Source organism: Aspergillus multicolor (assembly GCF_047715735.1).
Source record: "Aspergillus multicolor strain CBS 133.54 unplaced genomic scaffold BDW74scaffold_44, whole genome shotgun sequence".
In the NCBI taxonomy this organism is placed as follows: domain Eukaryota; kingdom Fungi; phylum Ascomycota; class Eurotiomycetes; order Eurotiales; family Aspergillaceae; genus Aspergillus; species Aspergillus multicolor.
Window position 1 is genome coordinate 137,220 of NW_027395995.1, and position 15,380 is coordinate 152,599.

At 48.4% G+C, this 15,380-nt stretch overlaps 2 protein-coding genes and 1 non-coding gene across 3 annotated transcripts; all 3 read left to right on the forward strand.

Annotated features, from left to right (window-relative positions):
- Window positions 1-300: 300 nt before the first annotated feature.
- On the forward strand, window positions 301-1,500 carry BDW74DRAFT_183345 (uncharacterized protein; the record flags this gene model as incomplete). The annotated part of the gene is made up of 1 exon (XM_073730501.1): window positions 301-1,500. One exon carries the CDS (start codon window positions 301-303, stop codon window positions 1,498-1,500), a length of 1,200 nt encoding a protein of 399 aa, XP_073578583.1.
- Window positions 1,501-2,548: 1,048 nt separating this feature from the next.
- BDW74DRAFT_t204 lies at window positions 2,549-2,619 on the forward strand. Its single transcript has one exon. It is a non-coding gene; the product is annotated as a tRNA-Gly (tRNA).
- Window positions 2,620-6,234: 3,615 nt separating this feature from the next.
- On the forward strand, window positions 6,235-12,765 carry BDW74DRAFT_188878 (uncharacterized protein; the record flags this gene model as incomplete). The annotated part of the gene is made up of 7 exons (XM_073731834.1): window positions 6,235-6,678; window positions 6,745-7,078; window positions 7,146-7,421; window positions 7,492-7,740; window positions 7,780-7,811; window positions 7,851-8,047; window positions 8,081-12,765. 7 exons carry the CDS (start codon window positions 6,235-6,237, stop codon window positions 12,576-12,578), a joined length of 6,030 nt encoding a protein of 2,009 aa, XP_073578584.1. The 3' UTR covers window positions 12,579-12,765.
- Window positions 12,766-15,380: the final 2,615 nt, after the last annotated feature.

The following is a 15,380-nucleotide window of genomic DNA, read 5'->3' on the forward strand; positions in this document are numbered from 1 at the left end:
AGCTCGTCAACTGCGCCAAACTCAATACTGTCTGCGTCAGAACGAACTTGAAACTCTGTGTGGTTGTCAACATGACTGCACGACGTACGGTCGGATCCCTGCGCAACAATCCGGCGTCCCTTGTACCCCCCGGAAGGCTCAGCTTACTTTGAAGGACATCCGCCGTTGACCCCGCCTCATGCAGGTGGGCATGTTTGCCGAGGTAGTGCGTTGTCCTCGAGACTTGGTTGACCATGGCGACCTTATTAGCAATCTTCGTCATCCAACCTCAAGCCTTCCAACTCGGTTTCCATCGTCAGTATGTCAGACCATATGCCGGCCGATGAGTATTTGCGTCGTTTCGACGACGAGGTCATCTTTCTTACCGGTGCGACGGGCAGCTTGGGCGGTTGCCTGCTGTACAAGCTGGCCCTGCGTCTGCCCACCAAGAAGATCTATGCCCTCTGCCGCGGATCCGTTAGCGATGCAGTTCGCAAATGGGAGTCTAGCATGCCGCAGCAGATTGATGATATACTCGATACAGGAAAGGTCGAGCTTATTACCGGCGATTTGTCTAAACCAGGCCTGGGACTCAATCCGGCCGTTCGCGAGAAGCTGCGCCGTGAAGTCACGACAGTCATCAACACCGCTGCGAATATATCGCTTGTCGAGGAGCTCGAAAATTCCGTCCGAGACAATTGCCAGACAGCAACTGCTCTTTTTGAAACGGTCGCTGATTTCCCTCATATCCGCTTGTTCATCCATTTCTCCAGCCTTGCCGTGAACGGTTTCCTGCCCGGAGGGTTGATTGAAGAACGACTATATCCTCCTCCTGGTGAAGTGGATGCGAACGAAGAAGCGTTAGGTCTTCCGGGCGCCGACTTCTCGAAACTGCAAAACGATGATCGATACCCCTGGCCGTATGGGCAGGCCAAGCATCTAGCAGAACGGCTGCTTCTGCATCAATCCTCATCAATTCCCGTGCTTATTATCCGTCCAGCAGCCATCGGACCGGCGATTTCGGAGCCCTTTGCTCTATATGGTCCCGACAAAGCAATACCGGTGCACACTCTGCTTCTATGCTTCAGTTTGACGGATCTCAGTCGAGTGGGGAATACCGACCGTCCTTTCGAAGAAGTCCCTGTCGACCTCGTCGCAAATAGCTGCCTGCTTCATCTTGCTGCGAGGACAACGGGTGTCGTCCATTGCGCATCGCAGCTATATGTCCGGCAAACGGCGGCAGAGCTGATGGCCACTGCGAGGCAGTCCATCTCCGCGCTGGAGATTGCAGAGCTGTTCCGCAAACCGCGCCCTTCGACGGCCATATTGTGGCAGAACAAATATCATTTGGATAATATGGATGATGCGCCGGAATTTCACGTTGATTGTCGCCGATCAGTATATCAGAAAGAAATCACCGGTCCACTCTCCCTTGTCCCAGCAAAGCATGATCCTCAAGTCCATATGGAGCGACGCATTCGAAGGATGTACCGAGCGATGCTAGAAGGCAACCAGGAGTGATCTCGAGAGCTGCAGATATCTCTCCGTTTCGCTTCTTGCTCGGAGCCGGTACAGCGGATATTTGTTTGAACAACGAAGTCCATAGCTCTCGCTTCCCGCCCCGTGATGCAAATCGACACAGATCATTGACCAAATTGGCAGTAGTTTGGAGCACACCGTAGTCGTAGCTGTAACCACGCACCTCATTTGGTTGTCCGTATCACCGAATGGGTAGCTTGATGGCGTACAGCTGTGGGAGACCGGCCGCCGTTGCACGGGGCCCGAGCAATGTAGCAGATCGGTCGCTTTTTGAGGCTTCGGAGGGAAATAAGTTACCCCCCTTGATTCTGGCCTTAATTATGTTAATAACCACTCGGATACCATCGTTTTATCCTGCCCTATTCGCCTCGCTTCGGGCTCCAAGTTCATCTCTTCATTGCCCTGCGCCAATCCCCGAATCCATTGCTCTTCTGCAGCTGCGCGCAGAGCTTTCTTCAGTTGCCCAGGATATCGACCGACTAGCCGTATCTGCCACGTTATACCTTGGGATCGACCTATTCACCAGGCTCACCAAAAAATCGCATACCGCTCCTCTGCGGGCGCTAAGGATCCCGGCGTAAGTGGTGGGGGTAGCCATCCTAAGGAAAGTAGTGTGGACTACAGATGGCAGACCTAAAACGGGTAGATTCCCTAGCTTGTTTTGTCATAGAGATCAAGGTCAGGCCGAGATAAACCAACGCGTTGCTGTCCGTCTTCCACGTTCCACCTGTCGGCAGCCTGGAGGGAATCATCGCGACAACAGTGAGGTGGTTTGTACTTGCTTCCTTGCGGAGAGTATGGTATTTTCGTGACGGTTATCTTGCAGGTATTCTGTGCTTTAAATCGCGGAGCTCGTCCCTTGAAGTCGTAATAAGACTCGTTGGTGAACTCGAGAGGTTGTGGTCGAAACTTTGGGTGGTCTTGCGGCAACCTGGAAGATCCGGATCAAGGCAACGCAAGTGATGAATGAAATGACAGAATTGATTATTGCGTTATAAGACAAAAGTAAATAGCTATAATACATCAAGAAGCATCATTGGTCTAGTGGTAGAATTCATCGTTGCCATCGATGAGGCCCGTGTTCGATTCACGGATGATGCATTACATTTTTTTTTGTAATTTTTTTTTTTTGCATCCCATAGCCAACCGACCGAACAAATCAAATATTGACATAAATTATATCACACCTATGGCGGTAATGGTCTTATAATCAATTAGTTGGATGGAGGACAGATTGCTAGACAAGTGGTTTTCGCTACTCTGTTCGTAGCACACTCAATTCCTCATGGCAGTCCAACAATATATATATCCGACTTCCAGCAGTCAAAGACCACTTCGAGGATGTCAAGTGCCTCTCTAAGGTGCGAGGACCATCTATTTGCATAACCCCTTATTACTAAGAAGTCATTACCTTAGTAATTAGTATAGCCATTTGCTTCCCATGTATTAATACTACTTTTCTAGCAAGGATTATTCTAGTTCCTTCAGTAATTTATTAATTATATAATTATTATACTTTAGTATTTGATAGGTTATAAGCCCGGGTTTTTAAAGTAGGTATTTTTTAATTTTATTTTCTTGTTATTTTATTAATTACTTTTTTCAGTTATAATAAAGCTATTCCTAAGCTATTTAATTATTAATAAAGGCTATCTTTAGACCTTCAAAAATTATAATAATAGCTATTAATTTAGTTAGGACCCTTTAAGCATAGTGTAAGGCCTGGTAGGCATGTGATGCCTGAGGCTTACAAGGCCCCGGTTGCGCTACTTAATGGGTTCTAGGGAAACCGCAAGGTATCTTGCGGTTTATGTGGTCTTTCGGTAAAAAGATTTATGAAAGTCATCTGACCCTAGCATAAACTCTTATACATAGCCCTTATTATATAATTCATTATCTTGGCGTAAGCTAAACCCTTTTAAGAATTTTTAGTTTGTTTTAATTGATTATACTTACTTATTCTACTGCCACCATGCTTAATTTAGCAGGCGGTCTGGGTTCTACCCAAGCCACTATAAATGTACATAAGTTACTTATATTAGCCCGGGCTAATAGTTGATTAATAATGGTTAAAAAATTAAAACCTATCTCTGCGTGTAAGGGGTTTAAAAATATGTTTTTAGGGAAAACCTTGTAACAGCCTAGGGTATAGAGCCAGGTATATAGTAGATCACTATAAGGAAGTAAAATAATAGTGGTCCTCTAGGTTATTTATATATAAAAGCTAACTCTTAGCTAACTAAGCTATAGTGGGAGCTAGTGTCAGCCTTAGGCGGCGAAGGAGGCTAATGACATAAGGAGAACAGAACATGGTGACATCATGACTAATTCTCCCCATGTATCTAAGGCCAACCCTTAGCATAGCTTAGTTAGCCAAGAGTTAGTCTTTATGATATGCGACTTAGAGATTAACCACTGTTTCACACCCTTTTCCTTAGTGTTCTGCTTTGTACCTGGCTCTATATTCTAGGCCGTTACATTCAATAGCTAGATATTTTATTTTATTAAGTAAAAATCTTTATTTGGTTTATATTTTATACTATAATATTACTAATTTCCTATTCCTTAACTTCTCTTTAATTCCTGAATTAATTTAACTTCATTTTAACCCTGCCATGGTTCAAGCAAGGATATATAAAATATATTAGGGTTGGGCTTAGGGATGGTCCCTCAATAAGTGCCTTCATCTGCGCGTTTATTTATAGATAACTTGTGGTTTGAATTTCCTGCGAAGCATCTGGTCTTCATACTTCGACCTGAAGCAAAGTCAATTAACAACACCTTTAAGTTGTAGATGAGAAGACAAAGAAAAGGCCTGGACATATCCTAATTTCAGTAATCTAGGTACCTGGAATAAATTAGCACTTGAGCACAGGCTGCTGAGTACCTCGCAGGTGCTTGCGGGGTGCTTAACAACCTTCTTATTCAGTACGTGCTACAAAGCCCATACAGAGGTCCACGTGGATAAGAATAAGTATTGCGTATCCCCTTTTTACAGTATCGGTCCTTAGTAGCAAGCGTCAGAGAAGTGAAGGAGAAAAATCTGGCTGGTTCGGAACTATTTTCCGATCAACCATGTGGGGTTATAGCTGCAAACAGACAAGTGCACCTGACAGCGCTGCTTGCAACCCTGTTAGAATAATATAATAAGGGTTTGCCTTGAACTCGAACTTATTATGCCCTTGTATCGAGCTCTGTTAGTAGATGAAATTCAAGTATCATTTGTCCTGTGACCATTGTTTGCCCATGCGTCGTACTGCGCCTTGTCTAACAATCATTGAAGATCTATTCAGAGCAGCCACTAATTATTTCGCAAGTATACATTTTCTTTTATTAAGTTTAATTGTATTGACTGGGAAAAACATGCTTCGCAGCCTATAAGATTTTTGATTTGATGAATAATGTACAAAATTATCCTAATATCACTTATCATGAACCACTATAGTCCGCCTAAAAGTTCACACCCTGAAAATGAACATTCTTTCAGGAACGATAATAGTTCTTGAAGGACGATGATAACAGAGGAGCCATATGGCGGCCAAAAGCGCGACCATACGAACAATCATTGAGACCATCGACTTCATTCTGATGTCGAGTTCGATCGGCTGTGCGGCACGTGAAAGCCGTAAGAAAATTGGGATTGAAACAAAGTCAATACCATTGGTGGTTTGCGGGAGGTCCCATGCTGTCTACAGGCATGGGGGAAAGGCTGCATAATGTATGACGCGCAGACCGGGGATATCTACATGCATATGTCTATTGGTAATCATAGGACGTTGGCCTTTTTTCGCGTGGGCCTACGGCGAGCGAAACTCGCGGTCGTGATGATATGACAGTTGCAGGCCTCGCAGGAAAACTCTAGACACGCTTCACCCCCTGTTTCCGGCGACACAAATTGCGGAAAAGCGACTTCCGTAAGTTTGCGGAAATAGAATCCGCTAGGCCCAATCTACACATGTTCGGCGCGAGGTTTTCCTGGACGTTGCGGAGACTCCAGTCAATTGATTCCATGGATTTGGAGATGCGGTTCGGAGGCCGGATACTAGAGGAGCCGAGATATTGTGCTCTTCTCTGCGCAGGATATGACATTGATATTGCACCTGTGGTGTTTCTGCTTCTCAATAATCCATCATGAGCTCGCTCAGATGAGCCTTCCTTTGCTCTACAGGTGTCCGGTCGGCCTGAGACTATACCACGCCGCGTAAAAAAATCAATCGTCCAGTCACTTTCATCAACTGTTTGCCAGTCAAGAAAATTGGTTCTCACATCGGTCCACGTGAACGTGATCGCGGCATCGACCAAAATCCCACAGACTGGTAGGCGTCGGTCCCATCTCTTGATTGTTTACATCATCACACCTCAGACACAGGACCAGTTGTCTGGAAGCGTATCGGACTTTGTATCGTTTCCTTTCACATGGGCGGGTTTCGGAAACCGGATGTATAGTCTTGAGTTCGAGTTGCATCAGAGTTGCATAGGATGCAAGTCAAATGAGCTCACGTCATGTTCCCAGTGACTGGAGAGAAGAGCGTTCCACCAAAATGAGTTTTGACTTCCGTCTGATGCCGTAGCTATTGAACCTCGCAAGTATAAGAGGAATGAAACGTGCATTCGAAGAGTATTTTTCTAGTATTTTCCCAATTTTTCAAAAAATGACAGGCGTCTATGGTGACCTCTCTACATGAAAATATAAAATAGTCGTGCTGTGCCAAAGAAATGGCTACCACATTTCAAGCTCATGTCCATCACTCTTTTGAGCCACCTGGCGACTCTTTTGTCTACGGCAGCAGGATGGTGCCTGGCCTCGCAAAAGCCTGGAAAGATGCCTCCTTTGCTTCCACATCCTCTACCGTCGGACCGTGGAACGGCTCCGGGGCAGGGGCTTTGACAGACCTTGTACACAGCTTGAAACCTCACAATGGCAACGGTATCACCATGTCGAGCACCATTGGCGCAAGCCATGCAAGCCTTCTCGAATGGATCCGCTCCGAGCGTATGCACAAGTTACCTCCGGAGGGGAGCAGCTACGACAAGGTGTTAATCTGCGCAAAGCTCTTCGTGGAACGGCTGCATTCTTTCGACGGTGCCATCCAGCACTTCGCACAGGAGAGCCAAATGGCTACACAGTTGGCTTACACGTATTGTGGTAGCCTTCTTGAGGTAGGAAAGATCCGAGTAACAGATCTATTAGCAGGCTTGGGCCGCTAACTCGGTGTGTGATCCCAGTTTGGGGAGGATAATGCAGACGCGCTTTTGGATTTGTTCAACTTCTTCTACCGGTGCTCTATTGCGCTGGACAACCTTCTAAGCCGGGCCGAGCTGTTCGCCGTATCGCAGACAATTAAGGATCAAGTGATTCTTGCGTTGGCTGACCTAGTTACACTTGTCTATGGTGTTGCGACCCACTCCCACAGGCGGCTGAGGGAGTCCAAGTCTGTGACTATTGACATTCACAGTACATTTCCTGGACCAATTGAAAGGTTCCGCAAGCGTTGCGAGGATGTTGTTGAGTTAATGTGGAAACAGCAGCTTTTGCAGGAGGGGCTTGCGGAGGGCAGAGGTATCTCCCTGAAACTCATCCTTTCAACGGCCTGGATTTGTTTTGCTCGGCTTCTCATTGATATTAGGAGCTGAGATCAAGCTGATTCACGAGTGGTTGGAGCCGGAGGATCCGGTCCTCAAGGACATCACAAATTTCACTGCCCAGCTTGCTCATGAACGAGAAGAATCGACGTGTCTCTGGCTCAATCCGTATCTTGCGCGATTCTTGAAAAGCGACGAGAAGACACTGGCCATTGTAGGGAAGCCAGGCTCGGGCAAGTCGATTCTGGCTACGGTAATCAATGACCAGCTTCAACACCCTATCGGCGGCGTCAACTACAGGCCCCTGTTTATCCCAATCAGTTTGTTCCCCGTGCAGTGCTATTATATGAGATTTTGTAACATCAAGCTTGCTAACGCAGCAAATCACAGACAGTCGTATCCCCGCCTTGACAACACCTGCTGCTATTGCCAAGGCTATCCTTCGTCAACTGTTCGCAACAAGAATAGGCAACATCACCTTGTATCGGACGCTTTCAGATGCGTACACGCGCTGTCGACAGACAGTCGATGAGGACCAGTTTGTAAACGTTCTCTGGAATGCGATCGAATCCGCGCTTCCCGCCTGCCTCAAAGACGCCAGAAAGTCGGTCCTTGTCGTGGACGGTCTGGACGAAGCAAGTTGCGGGCATAGCGCATTGGCACAACGACTTGCATCAGTAACTGCTAACGCAGGCAACTTTAAAATGATTGTTCTTGCTTCCGAGAAGCCTGCCAATATTCTAGAGCAGTCTGTCGTGCGAATCACTTCAGCACAGATTTTCGATGACATGGCTGCCGTCGTTCGCCGAGTTTTCGAGTCTTCTCCGGCCTTCGACGGAATGCCAGCAGATGAGAGAGAGATGTGCGTGAACAATATCGTGAAGGCAGCAGACGGATCCTTTTTATGGGCGAAATTGGGCTCGAAAAAAATTCGACACGAAGGCGCGTCCGGCCCAGAGGCGCTTACTAAAGCCGTTAGCAACCTCGTTAAGGCGAAATACACAATCAACGACTTGGTAAACCATGCGCTGAAGGTTCATATGCATCCCGATGGACAGAAGATATTGGGCTGGCTAGCTACAGCTGCTCGCCCGCTGGCTACCTGGGAATTGTCGGCCCTTCTCTCTATCCAGCTAGACAAAGGGACCGTTTCAGAGCAAAAGATTAACGTCCATGAGACGTTGAAGCCGCTACAGCCGTTGGTATTTTACCAGCATAACCTTGTTCACCTGCGTCACGGCCGAATCCGCACCGCACTATTGGAGACTCTTTCTCGTGGAGAACGAAAGGGAGGCGCCCGAGATACGGATGTCGATTTCCTCCAGAGGCTTGCACTCTACATCAAACAATCTGTGACGGGTAGCGACGAGCCATCTCTGGATCGACTCGCTGATCAACACACCTCGACCCTGCTGGCGCGGTACCCATTGCTGGAGTTTGCAATTCGATATTGGTTGGGCCACGCGAGGATGCTGTTCGACTGTAACACGGATAAAGGAATTAGCAGCAGGGCCAATGAGCTTCGCCCTTACTTGCCGGCCTCGCCAATATTAGGACGCCTGGAGATGACGCTGTGGGAGTATAAGTCTACTCCGTCGCGCGTAATTCTGCACGACACCCAAGTGCAGTTATATAAGAAAGTCCTCGGGTCAAAGAATCCTGCCACTCTCCAAACAATCCTTTGTCAAGCGCTTCTCTACGAAATGATCCAACCGGTGCAACACACCCAAGCAAGCCAGATATTATATGGTGCTGCGATGTCATGCCAGCAAGTGCTCTCGACACATCACGTTATCACAATGCATATGATGCAGGTGTTTCTGACCTCAACCTCGAGCCAAGTGACAACGTCACATACGACAATCATGGTACAGCGTGTGGAGATAATGCGCGTCCTCATAGATTGCTACAAGACTCACTACGGCAGCACTAGTGATGCCGTGGTCTCAATGCAACACCAGCTTGTGCAGCACTATATAGCCATCGGAAATACCCACGAGGCGAATAAATTGACGATGTATCTGAACGGGATCTCCAACGACAAAGGCCCAGGATATCTTCCAGATCGACGACCCTCAGAACATTCTTTGATCGTCCAGATCAATGGGCCGGGGGACATCATAGGGCACGGGACCGTTCTTGACCTCGACGATGTCAAGCCGGATCAATTCGTCTCGCAGTCGTTCAAATTCAATGCCCTCCTCGAAAAGGCTTACAAATATGTTCGTGAAGCCAACGTATCCGCTGCCGAATACGCCTTTGTCGATCTTTGGCAACGAGTTACCAAAGAATATCGCTTGCACAGATCCCTCGAGTGGGAGCTTCGCAGTCTTAAGGTTGTTCAGGCGTACTCTAACTTCCTCGTGTCTCAAGAGAGGAAGACAGAAGTAGCTGCGCTCCTCACGAGCTTCTGGACCGAGCACCAGGAGGTAATAGTCAGCGACGAGGAGGTCATTACGCAATTCGTCGCGATTGCACAGCTCATGAGTACCGTGGGACTTTCGTGGATGGCATTGGAAGTCTTCAAGCAATCAGTGCAACATGTCAGCGTTCATAGCTCGCTGTACTCACAGATCCAGCAGCACATTCAGTCCACTTTGAAGGAAGTCCGGCACGTCGCAGGCTCACACACAACCACGATTACAGAGCATGAACTCGTCGAGATGATTGAACAAGGAGCAATTGACAGCAGCTTTACCATCACAGCTAGCCAATCGCTGGTGCAGAGGTATCTGTCTCAGCACCGGTGGACGGAGGCTACCAAATCGCTGAAGATGATACTGCGAGCCATGTGGCCGTCTTTCTTTGCGTTGGCCGTCGACGATGTACGACTTCCATCGAAAGATGTACAGTGCTGCGTCGAGCTTGCTCAGCAGCTGCGCGATTGTTACACGTATCGTCGTTACACCACAAGGGAGGAAGACGTCTGCCGGAGACTGTATCAAGCCCTGCGGCGCGATCGACAACCTGGGGACAAGTTGCTGCAGTCTGCCACACATAGACTAATACAGTTCTATGAGCGCACGCGCCAAACTGAGCAACTGGTGTCAATTCATGTCAACATCCTCAATGATTATTCCAGCCGCTTCGGAAGGGAACATCCCATGGTGCTGCAACAGCTGTGGACATTGGCCGAATTGACCAGCCTGCAGGCACCTGCGATCGGATACTATAGTCAAATCTTCGAGATACTGAACAAGGATTCGGACATTTGCGAAACCCGTGCCTTTGACACGCTGGTTGTACTGGTGACCGAACTCACCAAGCAGGCACATTACTCCGAGGCCCTGCGGCCGTGCCAGATCCTGTTCAATACGCTCGAACACCCGCACGTCAACAACAAACTGCGTGATTCACAATTTGTGCAGTCTGTGTACGAGCGCTATGTTTTCTGCCTCCAGATGACCCATGCAGATGTCCATGTTATCCATGATGTCACGGTCCAGTATCGGAAGGCATGCCTGACTGTATTCGGTGCGCAAGCCGCCATCACGATTCGTGCGACACAAACACTCGCGTTTATGGCTCAAGGGTTCAAACAGTATGAGGCAGAAGCCATTGAGCTCTTCGAGGCTCTCCTCGGCATGCAGTCAAGCGAGGTTGATATTGAGTACAAGACTATCCGACTTACGCTGGAAGCTATGTACGAAGCGCAGCAAGGAGTGCAGTCGACGTGGTCAGAGCTTTCCACGCAACAGTTCCAGCGAATCGTGACTGCTCGTGTCGAACGTTGGACCTCCTTCCGTGAAACCTACGGATGGGCACATGCTAGCTCTATCGCCCAGATGGAGGAGGTGATTTCCATGTATGAGCAGAGAAAGGAGATCCAAGCTGCCGTGACTATTCTCCAGGATACAGCGGTCCACATCGTGTCGTCTGAAAGAATCTCTGCCGAGCAAATCGCCGCCGCGACTAGTATCGCCTCATGCTACAGGCGCATTGGCCAGGTTCATCACGCAAGGAAGCTAGCATTGGAAATCTACCAGCAGATCGTCGCGAGGGAGACCATAAACATTACCTCCGTCGGGATAAAGCTGAGCTCAAGCCAGCGACATAGCCTGCTATTCCTAGCCCAGCTCGAGTACAGTCTCCGTGAACGAGAGGAGGCGTCTCTTACAATGGCTGAAATCCATTCGTCGCTCCTGGCAGAGGCTCACTATTTCGAGCGTTTCCGAATGGAAATCCAGGCCAAGTCTAGCACCTTACAGAGCGTGCTTGGTATCGCGTCGCACCTGCGCGGTCTTCTACTCGCCAGAGGCCAGACGGCAATATCCATTGCGGTCGTGGATCAACTCACCAACTACTTTATGTCGACTCAGGGAGGGAAGCTTGAATTACAGCGTAACCAAGCCGTGGTATTTGTCTCCACCATTTTTGACTATTTCCAGTCACATTCTTCGGAAAACTTCTTGCGGTCTGTTGCTCTCGCAAGCCACGGCCGGGTGGTGCAGCTTCTGCAGTCCAAGGACCAGGACAGCAATCAATTTGCGTGCGATCTGGCCCTTTCCACCTTCCGCTACATTCGTTCGGTCAATGGGCTTTTATCCATCGACCCAATGAAGCTGCTGTTTAAAATGGGGCTCATGATCTTCAGCTGGGCGATGAAATCGCGTCGTGAGCCGGAGGCTGATAAGATGCTCCAGGTGTCTGCCTTCATTACCAAGAAGATGATCAGCTGCTGCAGAACCAAGAACATCGACCTGACGCAGTTGGACGCCCTCAACCTCAACGCTCTAATCAAGGTACTCGACAAGGTGAAAGATTACGACAATCTCACATGGCTCCTCACAGCGCTGTGGGAGAAGCGCCAGAAGTTGCGGGCAGCGGGCCCAGACGATACGTACACATTGGCCCTTGGTCAGTGGCTCGCCGTTACCCTCTACATGGCAGGGAACCACGCGTCAGCCATTCGTCTGGCCGAGGACATCGTCTACAACTGCGCCCGCGTACATGGGCCTCTCCACCCCAGGACACTCGAGATGACAGTCGTCCTCTCCCAGATGTACACGAGCCGCGCACAGGGATACCAAAGTACGGACGACCACCGCGAGCTCGCGAGGCAGTATTACAAGCGAGCGGCGGCGCTGCACGAGAACGCTCTCCGCGCCTTCGTCGATCCCAACTCCGCACCCACCGCCATCGACGCCGATGCCTCGCCTCCCGCGAGTCCCTCATCATCAAAGGCTTCTAGCCCTGGCGAAGCGGATCACGGGCATGGCAAGTCTGTTCGGAAGCACCTGCATCTGCTCAAGCTTGCCGTCGAGCGCCTTGGAAACTGGCCCAAGGATTACTCCGAGTACGAGCGGCTGAATTCAGATATATTCCGATTGTTCCAGGGGGATCTCGATGGTATCAAGGGTTTGGATAAGTGCAATCTCAGACAATACGGTGCAGGTAATGCCGAGGCTAGTGATGATCTGCTCTCTGCGAGCTCGATGCCGCAGATGGATCTGAACCACCTAGTGATTGCGGTTTAGTGTATTTGGCTGTTTGTTTTCGCTCTAGTTATTGCCCTCGCGTGTGAAAGTGTAGTGACAAAGGCGGCTTTTTGTACATCCATACCAGATTGCCTGTCCGTCCAGAAGTATAAGTATCCCTTGGGTTCCGGGTTTATTGTAAGGATGACTAGATGTGGCGATGTCGGCTGGTATTACTTCCTTGTCTTATTTTTGTTGAGCTATTTCTATTTCTACGCCCTTCTAATGTTCGCTCTACGTCCAAACCAAACTTGCCATTATGACATCTCCAAAGAATCAGGATTTTGAAGTGAAATGGATTTGTGCTTTACCTCTACTCTTAGCGAATATGATTTTCTACCATAAGCACAAGTGTTAGCCCCTCACGTATACTCCACAGCGGCATATAACCCTGTATTTATAGTCTGGTACTATACAAGAGCCGTCCAGGGGCGATCGGTGGTGCCCCCACAGCTATGGTGCCCAAGCCGATGTTTTCATCGCCCTTCCTTCCATATTCGGATATAACTGGTTTGTGGAGAAAAGGTGCTAACGCCAAATCCACCATGGTATCTTCAATCACCGGAAAAGTGCCTGCTCACTGGGCTTCAGAGATGTGATAATTATACGTGCATCCTTAACCTCATAGACCCCATAAGCCGCAAAAGCCGCAAAAGCCGGAACCTCCCGGATGAGTATATCTTGTCTTTGGCGCAAACAGAATCTGCGCCTCTGAGATCAGCAGATCATTAGCCCGATCAAATGACGGGGTAGCCAGAATTAGTAGCTAATTTACTAGCTGCCTAGAGCTTCCTTCGTCCCAAAGCATCCACATATCACGGCGCAGCAAAGGACCGCCGATGATAATACACTTTTCTTGCTTCTAAAGTTTTGCTAACTCAGGTCCAGTACCTACCTAACAAATCATCCGTAGCTCAGTGTATTAAAAGACGCCTAATTCGACCGCCTTCCACAGTAGTGCCGCTGTAGCTACGCCCGAAATCCCTAGAGGCCATATCGCGCCCTTAGTTCTCAAGTAGTTTCCTGTATAACATTGATTCCGCAGTGAGTGCGTTGGAGAGAGCTGAGTTTTTGTACTTTCCAGGCTCCATCGCGCGCTAAGGCAACGCAACAAGTCTGTGAAAACCCTTGCCTGGCTTGATATGCACTCGTCTATTTCGACTGATCTAAGCGATTTTAGCCATCTGCTCCAAGCACCAGAATGGTCCTAGAAAGCGGTGTCAGGCAGTCAGTATTGTGGCCACTGGCCGCGGCCTCACTAAGTTGATGTTTCACCATCCGTACCGGCATCTCAATTGAGGCCAGGATTTCTATATGGCGCTGGCCCATGCGCTCCGTGACAGCCGCTATTCCTGCCTGTTGGCTGAGGAAATCGAAGATTAAGAGGGAGACTCTAATGATTTATTAGGAGTTACTTTTATCAGTTTTGTATCATGTTAAAAATAAGGGAAAGCTCACACAGCATATGCCGCAAATTCGCCTTGCCAAGTCGGCGAATCGTTATAGCTTTGAAAGCTTAATATCATGCTGCGCAAATCGTTATCTAAAGCAATAACTAGATCCAACTGCGTGAACCCGGAAATTCCTTGCCCACTCCCTCCAATTTCTTCATAAAAACTTGATGGAGGCGACGTAGTATTCGACATCCTTCAGCCTCACCTCTGAATGAGTCCAGAGCTCATCCCATGACCAGTAATGGATGCAATTATTATATGCTCGTCTTATATAGGGTGTATGGATGAGTACCTAGAGTTTCGGGATGCTCGGAAGCCATTATGATAGGCGAGTATTCAGAGCTGAGGTGCTTGCTGAGCATTGTAAGGCTGAGGTGAATGTGCCTACTAATGGAGATATTTGGTTAGTTTAAGATAGCCGAGCAGACAATGGTAAATAGGATGACATTGCCAGTGTAGGAGATTCATTGCAATGATAACATGTGCGCTCTCGTCAAAGCTGTCTTCTGTTAAGGCGGATTGAGGCGCGCTGTCAGTTTTGTAATGAAGCCTTAGAGGAGAGTGGCCATCCTGGCACATGCGCTAATTGTGATATAGGCACGTTCTGTGATGCAGTGTGCATACTTATATGAGGCGCCAACCCGTTTGGAGATGTTGTGCTGTGTTTAGGAGTCTTGGTATATATATGCGGTTCTGATGCAGTTATTTCCCGTGGTTGTTATTGAAAGTTTTATAGTGGTGGATGTGGCCGAGTGTCTACAATGGTAGGTGCACAAACTTCGGCTGGTGGCCGCGCAGGAAGGTTATGCTTGGGAGGTGGCAGGGTGATTTGAAGGGAATTATGGCAAGGCTTGGGCCGAGAAAGATTCTGGGTTCTTGGAGAGCATGAATTAGGTGATTTATGTGGTGGGATTGGCTTCCTGTAAGGGGGGGGGGGCATGGTTTGAAGCTGTTTATGTGAATTATAGAGAGCATATTATGGGAAATAACTAATGTTCTAGGTTATATTAGGGTAGACAGGCGGTGGGAAAGAGTAAAGAAAAAGGAGCAGGTTAGAAGTTAGAGGGAGAGTGTACATTAAATGCATATTAAATTAAGATACAACCCCTGCGAGCTTAATTACCCTCTTTATACTTGCTCTTAGCCTCTCAGTAGCCCACCATTCCGCCTTACCTATTAGTAAAGCGCCAAGGCAAATTTATCTCGCCCCCAGCATCTTAATCAAGTCTACTAATGCATCCATGTTTATCTATAAGGGCTACCTAAAGGCCGGGATCCGCCGTCCTGCGCCAATTATATCTAGGTACTGCAGCTCCAAGCCTGGCATGTCAAATGTGCTGAGATAAAA